This window comes from Dermochelys coriacea, chromosome 2 (assembly GCF_009764565.3).
Source record: "Dermochelys coriacea isolate rDerCor1 chromosome 2, rDerCor1.pri.v4, whole genome shotgun sequence".
In the NCBI taxonomy this organism is placed as follows: Eukaryota; Metazoa; Chordata; order Testudines; family Dermochelyidae; genus Dermochelys; species Dermochelys coriacea.
Window position 1 is genome coordinate 254,591,525 of NC_050069.1, and position 17,955 is coordinate 254,609,479.

At 41.1% G+C, this 17,955-nt stretch overlaps 1 protein-coding gene across 4 annotated transcripts in view; it reads right to left on the reverse strand.

The window, feature by feature from the left end:
* Nucleotides 1-17,955, reverse strand: part of DPP6 (dipeptidyl peptidase like 6) — an 868,888-nt gene that overhangs the window by 663,061 nt on the left and 187,872 nt on the right. Inside the window, exon 1 of one of the 4 annotated variants that reach the window (XM_038391569.1) lies at nucleotides 4,819-5,939. The exons of 2 other annotated variants lie outside the window; for them this stretch is intronic. In XM_038391569.1, coding sequence (XP_038247497.1) covers nucleotides 4,819-5,016 — 198 coding nt within the window. In that variant the 5' untranslated portion in view covers nucleotides 5,017-5,939. Of the gene's footprint in view, nucleotides 1-4,818; nucleotides 5,940-17,955 lie in introns of those variants that run through there. One more of the 4 variants, XM_043509658.1, reaches the window with a different exon arrangement.

The window sequence follows — 17,955 nt, forward strand, 5'->3', positions numbered from 1 at the left end:
ATATTAAATGTGAAATATTTTCAGGGGCTGTAATATTTGTAATATTGTTCAAACAAGCTGAACAATAATGAAACATGTAACCTTTGATTTACTTCTCAAACCAGCAATCACATCTTTTTATCTTCTAGAATTACTATTTAAAACTGAAATGATCACTTCTGTAAAATAGTCTCAGTTTGAATTATCATTATTGAAAACTATAAAACTACAATATAGCTAAGTTTCTTCTTTTAAAAATTAGCATAAATGTATACAACTAGGCAAATATTCAATATACAATTGAATGAAAAGTATTCCAGATTTCAAAGTAAAAATGAGAGCTACTTTATTTTGGTCCAAACCTTTACTCAGGCAAAAAATAGGGAGTTTTACCTGAAGAATAAATGAAAAAGGAATGCAGCATTTGGCTCTTTATACAGAAAATCTACATATGACACTTCAGTAGAAAGCTTTAACACATAATTTATCATCAGGAATTTAATTTTAAAAGGATTACTGTGGTTATCATTTTAATAGTCAATGCTTTATGAAATAGATCAATATTCTGTATTACAGAAAAGTACTCAATTTCTTATGCACTTGATTAATGCATTGCTATCATCACAGTAATTAAAAGGAACGGGGTTATACACAATCAGCATGTACATCTTACTCAGCACCTCCTGGCAGTTGCCTGCAAAAATTAAACTCATTAATCACTATAACTCCAAAGAAAAGTAAGCTTAGGAAAAATGAAAAAGCTGTATTTTATGTGGGGGGAAAAATCTAAAGCCAGCACCTAGAAAGGTCTCCTGTTTACATGATAATATACAAAACATGAATCTCAGAGAGGAAAAAACAGTAATTACGTTGCCAGAACATAAATTAATACACTGCTATTACAACACTCTGGACTTTGATTACATTCTTCAAAGGTACTGTACCATATACCAATAAATTAATTTGAAAAGGCACATTAATAGCAAAACTATTATGTCATCTGGGTTATGTTTACATGACCACTCATTTTTACAGTTTTAATAACTGGATAATTCAATACTTCCACTGAAACCAATGGGAGATTGATTTGTGCAAAGAGAACTGAATCAGGGATGCAGCTTAGGATGATACAGAAGTATAACAAAATCAAGAACAAATGTCATAAACTTATCAATATTTACACAAGTTCTCAGGATGCCCCAAATCACTGAACATGTTTGTTTCTTTTTGGAATGCAGAACCAGCTACCAGAATTAACTACTGTGAAGTTTAGATGCCAAAATACCAATTGCATCCAGACAACTGTGTTATCACATTTATAAAAGTTCAAATTCCATGATGAAACTCATCTCACTCTCATCAGCTACTTCATGGTGGGATGAGGAGTTTCAATCTTAACTCTGAAATTTCCTAATTTTTAATTGTGGGGGTACAAATCAGACTCTTTGCATTACTTCAATACAGGTTTTTGTTTCTTATTTTAATTACATGCAAGTTTCCTCTAGTACTGAAAGTAATACATAGGAAAGGGGAAATATTGCATATAAACAACAGCATGGGTTGGAAAGGCCAGACCCCTGTCTCCATCTCTGTCTTGTATAGCACTGGGGAATATATTGATACTTAAGAAAATTGATAAAAATTGACCCATAAAAATCAATTAATGATATAAAATGCAGAATAAATATCTTTGAGGTATAAAAACCTTATGATCATGATCATTAGCCTTTTCAAAAATTCTCAGTCTGCCTGATTATTAAGCACATTATAAAACAATTTAGTGGTTTTTAAAAAAGAAATCTTAGCTACATTTTTAGTTGAAGTATTACTCCCCCATACACACACAAAAGCTTTTTTTTGTATTTCCTACTCTGACTAAGAAACTGTTGAACTGATTAATTTGAAATTGGAAAAGAAAAAAATCCTCTACTGGGAAAAATATCTTGAATGTTCAGTTTCAGTCTCACTGTGAAATTTACATCAGAGATTTAATTCTCTCAAAAGGGGTTTAGCAGGCAATCACGGACAGGCTCCCCCTAATTACAAAAAGCAATATCATATACCACTACAATTCAGTAGAACTGCCAGCAGTCAATATTCTCTCTCTTCATTGTCAGTGGATTCTGCACATATATATCACCAAATCACACAATCATTGCACTTCATGCATCCAGTTTTGTCCTTGTGCCTGCCTCAAATTTTGTTTTCCCCTCAGGGATTTTATGCCAAAAGCTGCATTAATTTGTCCTGAGAAAGCCTTATTGTCGCTGTCATCCAGATATTCAGCAGCCAGTTCAGTTGCAAAAGGGGGGGGGGGGGGGAACGCGGAATCGTTCTTTTTCTGTTTACTGGCCAAGGTCAGAAATCCGTCTGGTGTATATCTGAGCACACTTCACAGACTGACAACAAGGCACAACAGAGCAATAAAGCCGCCAGTTTCCGTTTGAATTGCCCAGTGCAAAGCGAGAGTACTTATTCCCTGGCAGAGCTGAATCACGTCAGCACCTGGGACAGCTCCCAAAGTCACAGCTCTCCGGACCTAATGGGGAAATGTGGGTGTGAGTGTGTGTGGGGCGGGGGGGGGGGGAGGCGGTATATAGCGTAATTTGTGCCTCTGCTTCTTGGAAAAAATATATTTTCAAAATTAAATTTTACCACCTTAAAGGCGTCTCATTTTTCCTTCCCTTAGCACAACTAGTTTCCAAAAATTAATGCCGATTTACTGTACAGATCTAAACAAACCGAGGGTTATTACCTCAACTATGTGACTATTTGGAATTCCTAGCCCAACCTGAGTCAGAAATATGCATTGAATATTTCTACAATAGTCACTCTAAAGGCAAATTTCATTACTTCCTTTCTGGTTACATCTTAACCTTAACTGCCTAAATGATTCTTTATGTGAAGCTTATGAATCAATTACATTTGCATTGCAGTTCCCAAGCTCTAACTCCCTGACATGGTACACTTAGCTCTCGCAGCCAAAGGCACAGTTCTTTTTCTAAATACATAAAATAAAATAAATCCCCTTACAGTCTAGAAGCGTGGGTTTTGGAATTCATCTGAACTGTTTGTGTACATACATAACCTTTATTTGCCCCCCCTTAAAGGCCTTTGCAATGCAGATTTTTGGTACACAGATCACTCCACGGATAAGCTTAACTTTGGAAAAGAGGGTTGGTTTGGTTTTTTTGGAGCAGTGTCAGCAGAAATAATCTGCACGTGTTAAACTCCCTTTGTTTCTTGGATCAACGCTTTTGATGCTCAAACAAGTCCAGACAGCTGTCGTATTGAAAAGCTACAAAGATACGCTCCAAGATAAATTAAAAAAAAAATCCAGAGGAGAATATATTCGGAGACCAATAACAAAGCAGCAACTTCGCTTTCTCGTAGCGACACCTAGAGGCCAATGAGCTGAAGTTTCGGCACATTTCCGCTCCAGGGTCACATCGCAGGAGATACAGTTTCAGAAGGAAAAGTTTTTAAATCGACACTTAAAAAAAAAAAAGTCTCAGGTGTTTTTAGTTTGTGCGCGTGAGCTTATGTTAGGCGTCCCGCCACCCCCGGGAACTGTGTGTCGTGTTTAGGATGCTAGTGAGGATTTCACCAGCCACCGAGAAAAGTAAACTCATCTCCAGCGACCTATTGGCCCTTGGAAGGAACAAAATGGAAATCCTGCCAGAGGATTTGAGGCCAACTTTCCTCTCTGCTAGAAAAACTTAATCCGCTTTACCTGCTACAGCTACAAAAAGTTTTCACGGGGGCGGGGGGAAAGGGCAAAACCTAAATCCCACAGCTCTCTTCGCTGCAGCACCCCTCTTAAGAGGGATCTCAGGGATTCAGACATAAAACTACGCTCCAAGTCGGTACTTATAAGGGATCATCATCAGTGGTTTCTATAATTAACACTGATCACAGCTCCAAACCTACCTTTAGGGAAAATAAGTATTTTAATAGATAGAAATATTATTCCAAATTGCAGCCACTTCCCCCCTTGCAGGTTACACACACACACACACCCACACCCACACCGAAGTCCCTTTACAAACATAATAGCACGCCAGGCTGAAGTAGTGATGGGGAACTGTTTGATTGATTGTCTGGACCTTCTTGCGGGGCCCTCTTCTTTTTAAATCCCCCCCCCCCAAAAAAAAACAACTGGGAACAATCGATCCAAGGTGATTTCACTCTTCCCATCCAGGAGTCGCAGCAACAAGCCAGTGGCCAGAATGAGTCATTTGTTACTAAGGCAATATGCAAACAGACCCCTTTGAAATCGCTACTCCCCGCGGCAGCGGCGGGAGGGAACGTGCCGGGAGAGAAGTTTGCATCCAACCCCACCCGGGGGCTCGCGTCTCATCACGTTGGGTCGCTAACCAGGAGTTTCGAGCAAAACCAAACCAAACCAAACCAAACATGGCCGCGTCGGGTGCGAAGTTCTCCCCGGCAGGGCTCTGGAGCCGGGCAGGAAGGACACGAAGGGGGCAAGGCGAAGCCTTCTGCTTCTGCCCCAGGCAAAAACTTCGAGCCTCACTCGGAGGGGCACGGAGGCAGCTGACACGGGCGGTTTCCAAACGCACCCAACCCATGCACATTGCACAGCAGCCCGACCTTCCCCACCCGGCTCGTTCCCAGAGCGCCCTGGAGAGCGGGAGCCGAGGGGGTCTGGGGACTCGTTTACACGGCCAGGAATAAAGTACCCTCGCTGGCCTTTGGCGGGGAAGCGGGGCGCAGATCAAGCCAGGGAGAGAGAAGGCAGCCAAGCGACCTCCGGACACACAGACACACACGAGACACTCGGACAAACAGAGCAAAACCCAACCCAGGCCGGGGGCTTACATCTTCCTCCTCGGCGTCACTCCGGGGCTGGTACTGGAACCGGGCTCGGCTCTCCGGCTGCGGCGGGCGGGCGGGCGGGCCGGCAGCGCTGTTCTCCTCGGTGCCCTGGGCCCCCAGAAGGTGACTCGCCTCGGGTGGCGCGGGGAAAGATCGGGAGGTGTTGATCTTCCCACCGAATCGCTGGTACAGCGAAGCCATGAAGTCAATCCGGGTGGGGGGGCACGAGAGACGCTTTTGGGGGGTGGGTGTGCGGGGGTTACAGCATGCTACACGCAAGTGAGCTCTTCTCCGTAGCACATCAGTGCAGCTGGGGCGCAGGGCAGAGCGAAGAGGGAGACAGCATATTTATTTCTCTCCCTTGCTTCAACAGCAGCATGGGGGGGGGGGGGAGAGAGGAAACGGGGGAATTACCAAAAACAAAAATAAAGAACAGGCCCCGGGGATGTTGCACCAGCCAAGGTTGCAAGCCGCCCAGACACGCCGACCCCCAGCGAATGGCGCCGGAGAGGATCGGTATTAAATGGGGTGGGAGGGGGGCTGTCTGGGGTTGGGGGGGCGGACGGATCGCAGCTGTCAGTGCCTCCCCGGGATGGGCCGGCGTCTCCGAGGTCGCCTTCCAGGAGAGCCACCGAGCGGAGCAGGCTGCGAACTGGGCAGCCTCATTCAAAGCACGTTGCACTTCTGGGCAGGGAGGGCGGGCTGCTCTCCAGCTCTCTCTCTCCCTGTGGCTTTTCGGGAAGGAACTTGAAAAGGAGCAACAGACACCGGATCGCAGCCCGGGAGAGAGGACCCAGCGGCCGGGAGCAGGGAGCTTTCTATGCCTAGCTCGGCTCACAGCAAACTCCCAGGGGAAAGAAAGAAAACAAAGCAGAAGGGGAGAGAGGACGAAAGCGTCGCCTGATGCCACTGGCTGCCGAGCCGGCGTCCAAGCTGCTTCCCCAGTTTCTGTGCGCTTTGATTTCTGGCTCCAGGCAATGAGCCGCGATTGCGATCCCTCTGAAACTAGCCGGGCGGGGGGGAGCTTTCCAGCCCCCACCCCCACGCTCTTCACGATTTATTTCATTTTATTAAATCCAGTATATTGTGCCTCCTACTATCTTTGTATTAATTCATTTTGCTGCATTAAAACGTGCTTCAGCGCCCCTCTGTGGAAATCCACCCGAACTGTGCTCCGCGCCGGAGCAGCCTGCGATAAACAAATGGGAACTGTCGGATTAAAAACTGCTTGGGCTGGGGGACGAAGAAGACTGCGGGGGGGGGGGCTCTCTGTCACCACCCTCACCCCTCTTCAGTTACAGGCCAAAACAAAATGACCTGGGCTTTGTGCGGTGTTAATTTCAAGGCTAAATGGGGCCACTAATTAACACACTTCTACAGCTAATGGAGGAGAAAATGTGCATACGATTAAAGTGGGCACGGGGGGGGGGGGAAGTCTGCAAATGGTGTCCAATGTGATTACTTCGGCAGAGAGGGTTACAATGCCTCTTCTCTGAGCATCAGGGGCCTGGGTTTCCATAGCAACAGATGCCTTAGGTTTTAAAGTCGGAGGCCAAGGAGAAAGAAAAGGAGTCAGAGTTGCAGTCTCCTTCCCTTCCTCTAGCAGAAGTCTTCTTCTTCCCTTTGATACCCAAGTTAACCAACCACTATGGGAATTACTCCCTTTTAGACAAGCAACACCCAACATACGCCAAACCTGTCCATTCCTACATACAGATCCCACAAGCTGTTTAGAAAATCCTTTCCCTCAGTTATAATTTAGGGAATGAAGCACAGGGAGAAATCATTAATTTTTTAAACCTTGGATCTTATTGAAACTATTAGTGTGATTACAAAAAATAACCTCATCATCCATGTATCTTTTTAAACAATGTAAACCCTATAGTTTGAAGAAAAAATTAAGCAGTTGTGCAATTAACCTGCTTTTCCTCTATTAAAACACCAGTCTGATCATAAATCACTTTATACCCAAACAATTTTCATGCACTATTTTTTTATGTCCTCAAAGTCAGGGATGGAAAGTCATAACATTTAGATGAAAAGGAACCTTTATCTCATCAGGAGCGGGAAAAAACACATGCAGTGCTTCCTTCCTGACTGCAGTTGAAAGAAAGAAATAATCATTTTGATCTTCAGAACTTAGATCCTGTCATTTAATTAAAACTAGAAGGTGAACTCATGACTCTTAGAAGTAAAGGTCTTGGTATGCATTCTACCAGTTACCTAAATGTAACTAATGCAACTTAGGATAGGTCAGCGGTCCATCTGATTGCTTCATGGTTCTGTCACCAGTGAGCTGAATATTAGTCCATAGTCCTTGTCAGTTTCCTCATTTAAATCTCATTATGATCACAGGAAAATTGCATCAAAAAGTCAGTGAACTCTCCTGGGATCTCATGACTAATTGGAACTATTAGCAACAAAACAGCAACAAGAACCAAACTAAAAGGAAAAATAGTTTTGGGGTGTTTAAAAAAACAGCAACAAGAACCAAACTAAAAGGAAAAATAGTTTTGGGGTGTTTAAAAAAAAACAAGATGGGTATAAAGGAAGCATCAAAAACATCAATAAAAAGGCAAAAATAGCACAGAAACCATGAATGACTGTATAAAAGTGAGAAAAATAACTGATGACACAGAAAAAAGAAAACATATCTGGTCTAATTCACAGTTTAAAGGGGAAAGATTAAGATCCCTGAGCAGCCCATATAATTTCAATAGCTTTCAAGTATTTTTAAAATTCTTGACCACTGAGATTTCATGTATTCAAATTTGGACTATACCCACACATACAACATATATGGTAATGTATATATATCTACATATGAAACACTACATTAAAAGAGCATTCAGATTGCAAAGTCAAATACTCAAAAGTTAGGAAATAGCAGAATTATGGCCCTGATCCTGCAACTTCTTGTGTGCAACTGAATTTCTGTCCCCATGTGGAACCCCACTATCTTCAATGGGGCTCTATGAGGGCAGGGAAGCCTGCCTGTTCACAAGAAGTCTCAGGGTTCTGATCTAAATTGACCATGCAACCTAACTTAAGCTCTCTTGTGCATATACATTATGATTAGGCTTGGAAGGATTAGATTTTTATCAGTAAATGTCAGTAAACATTGATTTCACTGTACACACAAAAACTAACAAAAATATTTCCATAAATACTAATTGAAATTTACAGATAGGCAAAGTAAGAAAAAATGCAGCTTGCAAACTTATTAGAGTTTAATTTATGGATATTTATTTTGACATGTGATGTTGACCATTTGTGGTTAATGGTTATAAAGCTTTAACTTTTTGAATCTCAATATCTATCATCATTAAATAATTGTTGTCTGACCTCCCGTATTGTTTGACTCACCCCCTAGAAGTGTACCTACTGTGAACATTTATATGGACAAAAAATATAAAAATGCTTAAAAATAAACATCAATATTATCCATCACAATTATTAAAAAACTAAAAACTGAACTCTACCAAGCCTAATTATGATATTTTGTCCATGTTGAAGAGCCAGGGACAGAGCCCAGCACTTCAGAGTCCCAATTCAATGTCAGAAACTGAGTGTTCCCCTTTTCTTCTTTTAATTCTGTGCCTCATTCACTCTGTCCATCCGTGCACTGAATGACATTGGTCTGTGTATGTGGTTATGTAATGAAACAGTGCATCATAATACATATGCACCATGACAGCATAGAGAGCAGGATAGATCCTCCCCCCAAAAAGGAAAAAGCGCTAGCGTGTGAAATGTAACATCCAAGTGGCAATAAATAACTCCTGTACAGACATTGCACAAATGTGGTTTCATTGCAGAAAAAGAGCAAGTCAGCTTGGGGTGTTATTTTTGGTAAAGAAAGTAATTTGTATTGTGAAATAAATTTAGAAGTCAAACATAAAAGCTTCCAAAAATACAAATACTGAGAGCTGAGGTATTTAATTAAATTAATTTCCTTCTTAAAAAATCCTGTCTTTCCCCAACATCCTGGGAATGTAACTGAAGACAAGAATAAGACCCTTAAAAACAAATATGATTCCTCCCAAAACCTCCTGGTTGTCTAGTCTAGGATACAATATTGTATACATAATACAAATTCCTAACTAGTAACATTTCCTTCCATATAAATATATTATTTTAACAAACAGAATTGCTACTTCAGAGAAAATATATTATGTTTTTAATGACATTTTAAAAGCTACAAGGGGACAGGCAATTCTTGATTTAGTCCTAAGGGAAGCAAATGATCTGATCTAAGAGGCAAATACAGCTGAACCTCTCAGTAATAACAATCAGAATGTAACTAAATTTAACATTCTTGCACAAGGGAAAATACCCACCACTGAAGCATTTAACTTAAAAAAAAAGGGAACTATGCAAAAATGAGGAAGATAGTTAAGTGGAAATTAAAAGGACAGTCACAAAAGTGAAAAGCATGCAAGCTGAATGGAAACTATTTAAAAACATAATAGACTCTAAATGTATCCCCCAAATTAAAACAAAAAACAAAAACAGTAAGAGGACCAAAAAAATGCCACCATGGTTAATCAACCAAGTAAAAGAGGAGGTTAGAGACAAAAAGACACCCTTTAAAAATTGGAAGTCAAATCCTAGTGAGGAAAACAGAAAGGAGCCTAAACACTGGCAAGTCGAGTGTAAAAATACAAATAAGCAGGCCTAAAAAGAATTTGAAGAGCAACTAGGAAAAGACACAAAAACTAAACAACAACAACAACAAAAATTAAGTGTATCAGAAGCAGGAAGCTGGCCAAATAATCAGTGAGGCCACTAGATGATCTATGTGCTAAAGGAGCACCCAAGGAAGACTAGACCTTTGCAGAGAAACTAAATTAATTCTTTGCATTGGTCTTCACTGCAGAGGATGTGAGGCATATTCCCACACTGAGCTATTCTTTGTAGGTGACAAATCTCAGGAACTGTCCCAGATTGAGGAATCAATAGAGGTGGTTTTGGAACAAATTGATGAATTAAACAGTAATAAACCACCAGAACCAGATGGTTCCAGAGGAACTCAGATATGAAATTGCAGAACTAACTAACTGTGAAATGTAACCTATCACTTAAATCAGCCTCTGTACTAGATGACTGGAGGGTAATTAACGTAACAGCGATTTTTTGAAAAGGTTGCAGAGGTGATCCTGGCAATTACAGGCCAGCAAGCTTAACTTGGATAGCAGGCAAATTGGTTGAAACTATAGTAAAGAACAGAATAATCAGACACATAGTCAAACAAAATATGTTGGGGAAAAGTCAACATGGCATTTGCAAAGGGAAATCATGCCTCACCAATCCATTAGATTTCTTTGAGGGAGTCAACAGACATGTGGACAAGGTGATCCAGTTGACATAGTGTACTTGGACTGTCAGAAAGCCTTTGACAAAATCCCACACCAAAGACTCTTAAGCAAAGTAAGCAGTCATAAGGAATAAGAGGGAATGTCTTCTCATGGATCAGTAACTGCTTAAAAAGATAGGAAACAAAGATTAGGAATAAATGGTCAGTTTTTATAGTGAAGAAAGGTAGATAGTAGGGTCCTGGAAAGGATCTGTACTGGGATTTATGCTGTTCAACATATTCATAAATTATCTGGAAAAGGGTGTAAATAGCGAGATGGCAAAGTTTGCAGTCAATACAAAATTACTCAATATAGTTAAGTCCATAACTGACTGAGAAGAGTTACAACGGGCTCTCACAAAACTGGGTGACTGGGCAACAAAATGGCAGATGAAATTCAATGTTGGTAAGTGCAAAGTCATGCACATTGGAAAATTTAATCGCAACTATAGATACAAAATGATGGGGTCTAAATTAACAGTTATCACTCAAGAAAGAGATTGTGGAGTCACAATGGATAGTCCTCTGAAAACATCTGCTCAAAGTGCAGCAGCAGTCAAAAAAAAGCAAACAATGTTAGGAACCATTAGGAAAATAATATATTTTAAGACAGAAAAATATCATAATGCCACTCTATCAAGCCATGGTACGCCCACATCTTGAATACTGCTTGCAGTTCTGGTCGCTCCATCTAAAAAGATATATTAGAACTGGAAAAGGTAAAAAGAAGAGCACCAAAAATTATTAGGGGTGTAGAACAGCTTCCATACAAGGAGAGACTAAAAAAATTGAGACTGTTCATCTTAGAAAGAGAAGACTAAATGGAGACAGAGAATCAGAGCATATCAGGGTTGGAAGGGACCTCAGGAGTTCATCTAGTACAACCCCCTGCTCAAAGCAGGACCAATCCCCTACTAAATCATCCCAGCCAGGGATTTGTCAAGCCTTCCCTTCAAAACCTCTGAGGAAGGAGATTCCACCTCCTCTCTAGGTAACCCATTCCAGCATTTCACCACCCTCCTAGTGAAAAAGTTTTTCCTAATATCCAACCTAAACCTCCCCCACTGCAACTTGAGACCATTACTCCTCGTTCTGTCATCTGCCACCACTGAGAACAGTCTAGATCCATCCTCTTTGGAACCCCCTTTCAGGTAGTTGAAAGCAGCTATCAAATCCCCCCTCATTCTTCTCTTCTGCAGACTAAAAAATCCCAGTTCCCATACCCTCTCCTAATAAGACATGTGTTTCAGCCCCCTAATAATTTTTGTTGCCCTCCGCTGGACGTTTTCCAATTTTTTTCACATCCTTCTTGTAGTGTGGGGCCCAAAACTGGACATAGTACTCCAGATGAGGCCACACCAATGTCGAATAGTGGGGAATGATCACGTCCCTCGATCTGCTGGCAATGCCCCTACTTATACAGCCCAAAATGCTATTGGTCTTCTTGGCAACAATGGCACACTGTTGACTCATATCCAGCTTCTCATCCACTGTAATCTCTAGGTCCTTTTCTGCAGAACCGCTGCCTAGCCATTCGGTCCCTAGTCTGTAGCAGTGCATGGGATTCTTCCATCCTAAGTGCAGGACTCTGCACTTGTCCTTGTTGAACCTCATCAGATTTCTTTTGGCCCAATCTTCTAATTTGTCTAGGGCCCTCTGTATCCTATCCCTCCCCTCCAGCATATCTACCTCTCCTCCCAGTTTAGTGTCATCTGCAAACTTGCTGAGGGTGCAATCCACACTATCCTCCAGATCATTAATGAAGATATTGAACAAAACCGGACCGAGAACCAACCCTTGGGCCACTCCACTTGATACCGGCTGCCAACTAGACTTGGAGCCATTGATCACTACCCGTTGAGCCAGACAATCTAGTCAGCTTTCTATCCACCTTATAGTCCATTCATCCAGGTCATACTTCTTTAACTTGCTGGCAAGAATACTGGGGGAGACCGTATCAAAAGCTTTGCTAAAGTCAAGGAACAACATGTCCACTGCTTTCCCCTCATCCACAGAGCCAGTTATCTCGTCATAGAAGGCAATTAGATTAGTCAGGCATGATTTGCCCTTGGTGAATCCATGCTGACTGTTCCTGATCACTTTCCTCTCCTCTAAGTGCTTCAGAATTGATTCCTTCAGGACCTGCTCCATGATTTTTCCAGGGACTGAGGTGAGGCTGACTGGCCTGTAGTTCCCAGGATGCTCCTTCTTCCCTTTTTTAAAGATGGGCACTACATTAGCCTTTTTCCAGTCATCAGGGACCTCCCCCAGTCGCATGAGTTTTCAAAGATAATGGCCAATGGCTCTGCAATCACATCAGCCAACTCCTTTAGCACTCTCGGATGCAGCGCATCTGGCCCCATGGACTTGTGCTCATTCAGCTTTTCTAAATAGTCCTGAACCACTTCTTTCTCCACAGAGGGCTGGTCACCTCCTCCCCATGCTGTGCTGCCCAGTACAGTAGTCTGGGAGCTGACCTAGTTCGTGAAGACAGAGGCAAAAAAAGCATTGAGTACATTAACTTTTTCCACATCCTCTGTCACCAGTTTGCCTCCCTCATTCAGTAAGGGGCCCACACTTTCCTTGACTTTCTTCTTGTTGCTAACATATCTGAAGAAACCCTTCTTGTTACTCTTAACATCTCTTGCTAGCTGCAACTCCAAGTGTGATTTGGCCTTCCTGATTTCACTCCTGCATGCCCGAGCAATATTTTTATACTCTTCCCTGGTCATTTGTCCAATCTTCCACTTCTTGTAAGCTTCTTTTCTGCATTTAAGATCAGCAAGGATTTCACTGTTAAGCCAAGCTGGTCGCCTGCCATATTTACTATTCTTTCTACAAGTCGGGATGGTTTGTCATTGTAACCTCAATAAGGATTCATTAAAATACAGCCAGCTCTCCTGGACTCCTTTCTCCCTCATGTTATTCTCCTAGGGGATCCTGCCCATCAGTTCCCTGAGGTTGTCAAAGTCTGCTTTTCTGAAGTCCAGGGTCCGTATTCTGCTGCTCTCCTTTCTTCCCTGTGTCAGGATCCTGAACTCGACCATCTCATGGTCACTGCCTCCCAGGTTCCCATCCACTTTAGCTTCCCCTGCTAATTCTTCCCGATTTGTGAGCAGCAGGTCAAGAAGAGCTCTGCTCCGAGTTGGTTCCTCCAGCACTTGCACCAGGAAATTGTCCCCTACACTTTTCAAAAACTTCCTGGATTGTCTGTGCACTGCTGTATTGCTCTCCCAGCAGATATCAGGGTGATTGAAGTCTCCCATGAGAACTAGGGCCTGCGATCTAGTAACTTCCATGAGTTGCTGGAAGAAAGCCTTGTCCACCTCATCCCCCTGTCCGGTGGTCTATAGCAGACTCCCACCACGACATCACCTTGTTGCTCATACTTATAAACTTAATGCAGAGACTCTCAGGTTTTATGGCAGTTTCATACCGGAGCTCTGTGCAGTCATACAGCTCTCTTACATACAATGCAACTCCCCCACCTTTTCTGCCCTGAACGTCCTTCCTGAACAGTGACATCCATGACTGTACTCCAGTCATGTGAGTTATCCCACCAAGTCTCTGTTATTCCAATCACATCATAATTCCTTGACTGTGCCAGGCCTTCCAGCTCTCCCTGCTTGTTTCCCAGGCTTCTTGCATTTGTGTATAGACACTTAAGATAACTTGCTGTTTGTCCTGCTTTCTTAGTATGAGGCAGGAGCCCTCCCCTATCGCACTCTCCTGCTCGTGCTTCCTCCCAGAATCCAACGTCCCCACTTACCTCAGGGCTTTGGTCTCCTTCCCCCGGTGAACCTAGTTTAAAGCCCTCCTCACTAGGTTAGCCAGCCTGCTTGTGAAGATGCTCTTCCCTCTCTTCGTTAGGTGGAGCCCGTCTCTGCCTAGCACTCCTCCTTCTTGGAACACCACCCCATGGTCAAAGAATCCAAAGCCTTCTCTCTGACACCACCTGCATAGCCATTCGTTGACTTCCACGATTCGATGGTCTCTACCCAGGCCTTTTCTGTCCATGGGGAGGATGGACGAAAACACCACTTGCACCTCAAACTCCTTTATCTTTCTTCCCAGAGCCATGTGATAGAGGTCTCTACAGTCACGAATGGTATGAAGAAAAACCCCTTCACATAACACAAGAACCCGGGATCACACAATGGAATTAATAAGCAGAATGTTTAAAACAAATATAGGGAAGTACTTCTTCACAGAACAGAGTCAATCTGTGGAACACATTGCCAGGAGATATCATGAAAGCAAAAAGTATAACTGGATTAAAAAAATAATTAGATAAGGTCATGGAGGCTAGGTCCATCAGCGGTGATTAGTCAGGATGGTCAAGGATGCAAACCCATATTCTGGGTGTCCCTAAACCTCTAAGTGCCAGAAGGTGGGAGTGGACAAGACGGGATGGATCTTTCAATAATTCCCCAGTTCTATTATTTCCCTCTGAAGCATCTGGTGCTGGCCACTGTCTGAAGACCGGATACCAGGCTAGAGAGATCACTGGTCTGGCCACTCTGATGTAAAGGTAGGACAATATTCCTTCTTTATGTTCTTCTTGCTCTGCAAATGATTTAATACCCACATTTGAGTCCTACCAATATTAGGCCATCAGAAATTAGGTTGGGAGTGACTGCCTTTAGGGCTAAATATAAGACATCTTTTTTGTGTAAGACTTCTCGGAATGGCATTTTCAGAAAAAGGACTTAGTATTGTTTCTCTTCTTTTAGTATTAAATATTACTATTATTCATCATGGTGACTAAGTTTCAGGATTGCAAAAAGAGTTCATGTTCCACCTTCATATCCATTGTTAGAAAATTTATGCCTCTATTTACTTTTGAATTTGACATCCAGACACTACAGCCAGCATTCGCTGTGTGAAAATGTATAGAGCTAAACAACAAGCTTCCTGTTATTTTCATATGTTCACAGTCACAAGCAGTAAGAGACTATTTTTAAGGGGAAACATCAACTACAGTGCCTTTAAAATTGGGACTATTTGGGACTACTGAATTTCAAAATAGAAAAATATCCCTTTTTAACTAGTCATTTTAGAGATTTTTTTAGTCTGAACTAGGGCTGCCGATTAATCGCAGTTAATTCAAGTGATTAATCCAAAAAATTAATCGTGATTAATCACAGTTGTAATTGCATTGTTAAACAATAGACTACCAATTGGAATTTATTAAATATTATTGGATGTTTTTCTATGTTTTCAAATACATTGATTTCAATAACACTGATCACTTTATATTATTATTTTTATTACAAATATTTGAACTGTAAAATGATAAATAAAAGAAAGTATTTTTCAATTCACCTCATACAAGTAGTGTAGGGCAATCTCTTTATCGTGAAAGTGCAATTTACAAATGTAGATTTTTTTTGTTATATAACTGCATTCGAAAACAAAACCATGTAAAACTTTAGAGCCTACAAATTACCTCAGTCCTACTTCTCGTTCAGTCAACTGCTAAGTGAAACAAGTTTGTTTACATTTACGGGAGATACTGCTGCCCACTTCTTATTTACAATATCACCAGAAAGTGAGAACAGGCGTTCGGATGGCACTTTTGTAGCCGGCATTGCAAGATATTTACATGCCAGATATGCTAAACATTTGTATGTCCCTTCATGCTTCAGCCACCATTCCAGAGGACATGCTTCCATCCTAATGGCGCTCGTTAACAAAATAATGCATTAATTAAATTTGTGACTGAACTCCTTGGGGGAGAACTGTATGTCTCCTGTTCTGTTTTGCCCACACTCTGCCATATATTTCATGCTATAGTAGTTTTGGATGATGACTCAGCACATGTTAATTTTAAGAACACTTTCACTGCAGATTTGACAAAACACAAAGAAGGTACAGATGTGAGATTTCTAAAAATAGTACAACACTTGACCCAAGGTTTAAGAATCTGACATGCCTTCCAAAATCTGAGGGGAACGAGGTGTGGAGCATGCTTTCAGAAGTCTTAAAAGAGCAACTCTTTGATGTGGAAACTGCAGAACCCAAAACACCAAAAAAGAAAATCAATCGTCTGCTGGTGGCATTTGACTCAGATGATGAAAATGAACATGTATCGGTCCATTCTGCTTTGGATTGTTATTGAGCGGAACCCATCATCAGCATGGACGCATGTCCCCTGAAATGGTAGTTGAAACATGAAGGGACATATGAATCTTTAATGCATCTGTCATGTACGTATCTTGCAATGCTGGCTGCAACACTGCCATGAGAACACCTGTTCTCACTTTCAGGTGACATTGTGAACAAGAAGCAGGCAGCATTATCTCCTGCAAATGTAAACAAATGTATTTGTCTGAGCGATTGGCTGAACAAGAAATAGGACTGAATGGACTTGTAGGCTCTAAAGTTTTACATTGTTTTATTTTTGAATGCAGTTTTTTTGTACATAATTCTACATTTGTAAGTTCAACTTTCATGATAAAGAGATTACACTCCAGTACTTGTATTAGATGAACTGAGCAAATTGAACACTATTTCTTTTTTTTTTTACAGTACAAATATTTGTAATAAAAATAAATATACAGTAAGCACCATACACTTTGAATTCTGTATTATAATTGAAATAAATATATTTGAAAATGTAGACAACATCCACAAATATTTAAATAAATCATATTTTATTATTGTTTAAAAGTGCAATTAATCACAATTATTATTTTAATTGCACAATTGCAATTATTTTTTTAATCGTGCAATTAATTGTGATTGATTTTTTTAATCGCTTGACAGCCCTAGTCTGAACACAAACAAAAGTATTGGAAATTTAAGCTATGGCTAGTACAGACTGCCTAGACATAGTTTACTTAGTCTAATAAGTTTTATGCTTCTTGTGAACATATTGTGTGAATAAGTTTTTTCTTTCTTTCTTCCTTGGAAGAAAAGAAAATATTTGTCACCACATTTTTTCTCTTGGAGCCCTAATGTCCACCAAAATCTAGCCTTGTCTACCAACTAGACAGACATTAGCTTTAGCCTAGGCTATCACACTAGTTTTATAGCATGAGGCTACCTGCTCTGCAAAAGTCACATCAATAGTTCACTTGATCATTAGAGAATTGTCTTCTAGTGTCATGAGACGCCACAAAATTCATAGCTGTTCTTAACACAGGATCTCATTTACCTAGAGATAACATCTCTGGCAGTATTTTTTTTTTAATTTAAATACCAACTTGCCAAGCACTAAACAGAATTTTTCCACTCCTATAAGAATTTGTTTTGCTCAGATAAAACTTTCAATTTATGAAATTTAATGGCCTCAGGCTTATGCCATCTATTTATTTGCGATTTTATGCCATCTAAGAAATAAAAGAGCAAAATCTCTCTTTTCTGTGTCGAATGAGTACTCTGCACCAGGTTAACAATCTCCAGGGACATACTTGGTTCAGTTTTTATCTAATAGCTGTGCTGGAAAGAGCAAACAGGCAGCTGTTGGCTGACAGTATCATTGCCACTTAAACCCTATACCTAAAGTTTAGGGAAACACAGGACCCTGAATGAATGCCCAAAACTCACACTGATTCTGCTGAAGATTGTGGGGGGAATGCGCTGTCTGAGAGTAGCATTCAATACTCTTCAGCTTCACTTTGCATAGCATTTTTTTGGACTAACTGCATCTCAAAACAATGTCAGAATTAAATCATTTTTTATACAGACAAGCAGCTGAGGACAGTGCTGATTCTGGGAGACAAATGGGAAGGACATAGGAAATATTTGTCCCAGGCCTCAAGGTTAACCAGACAACTAAT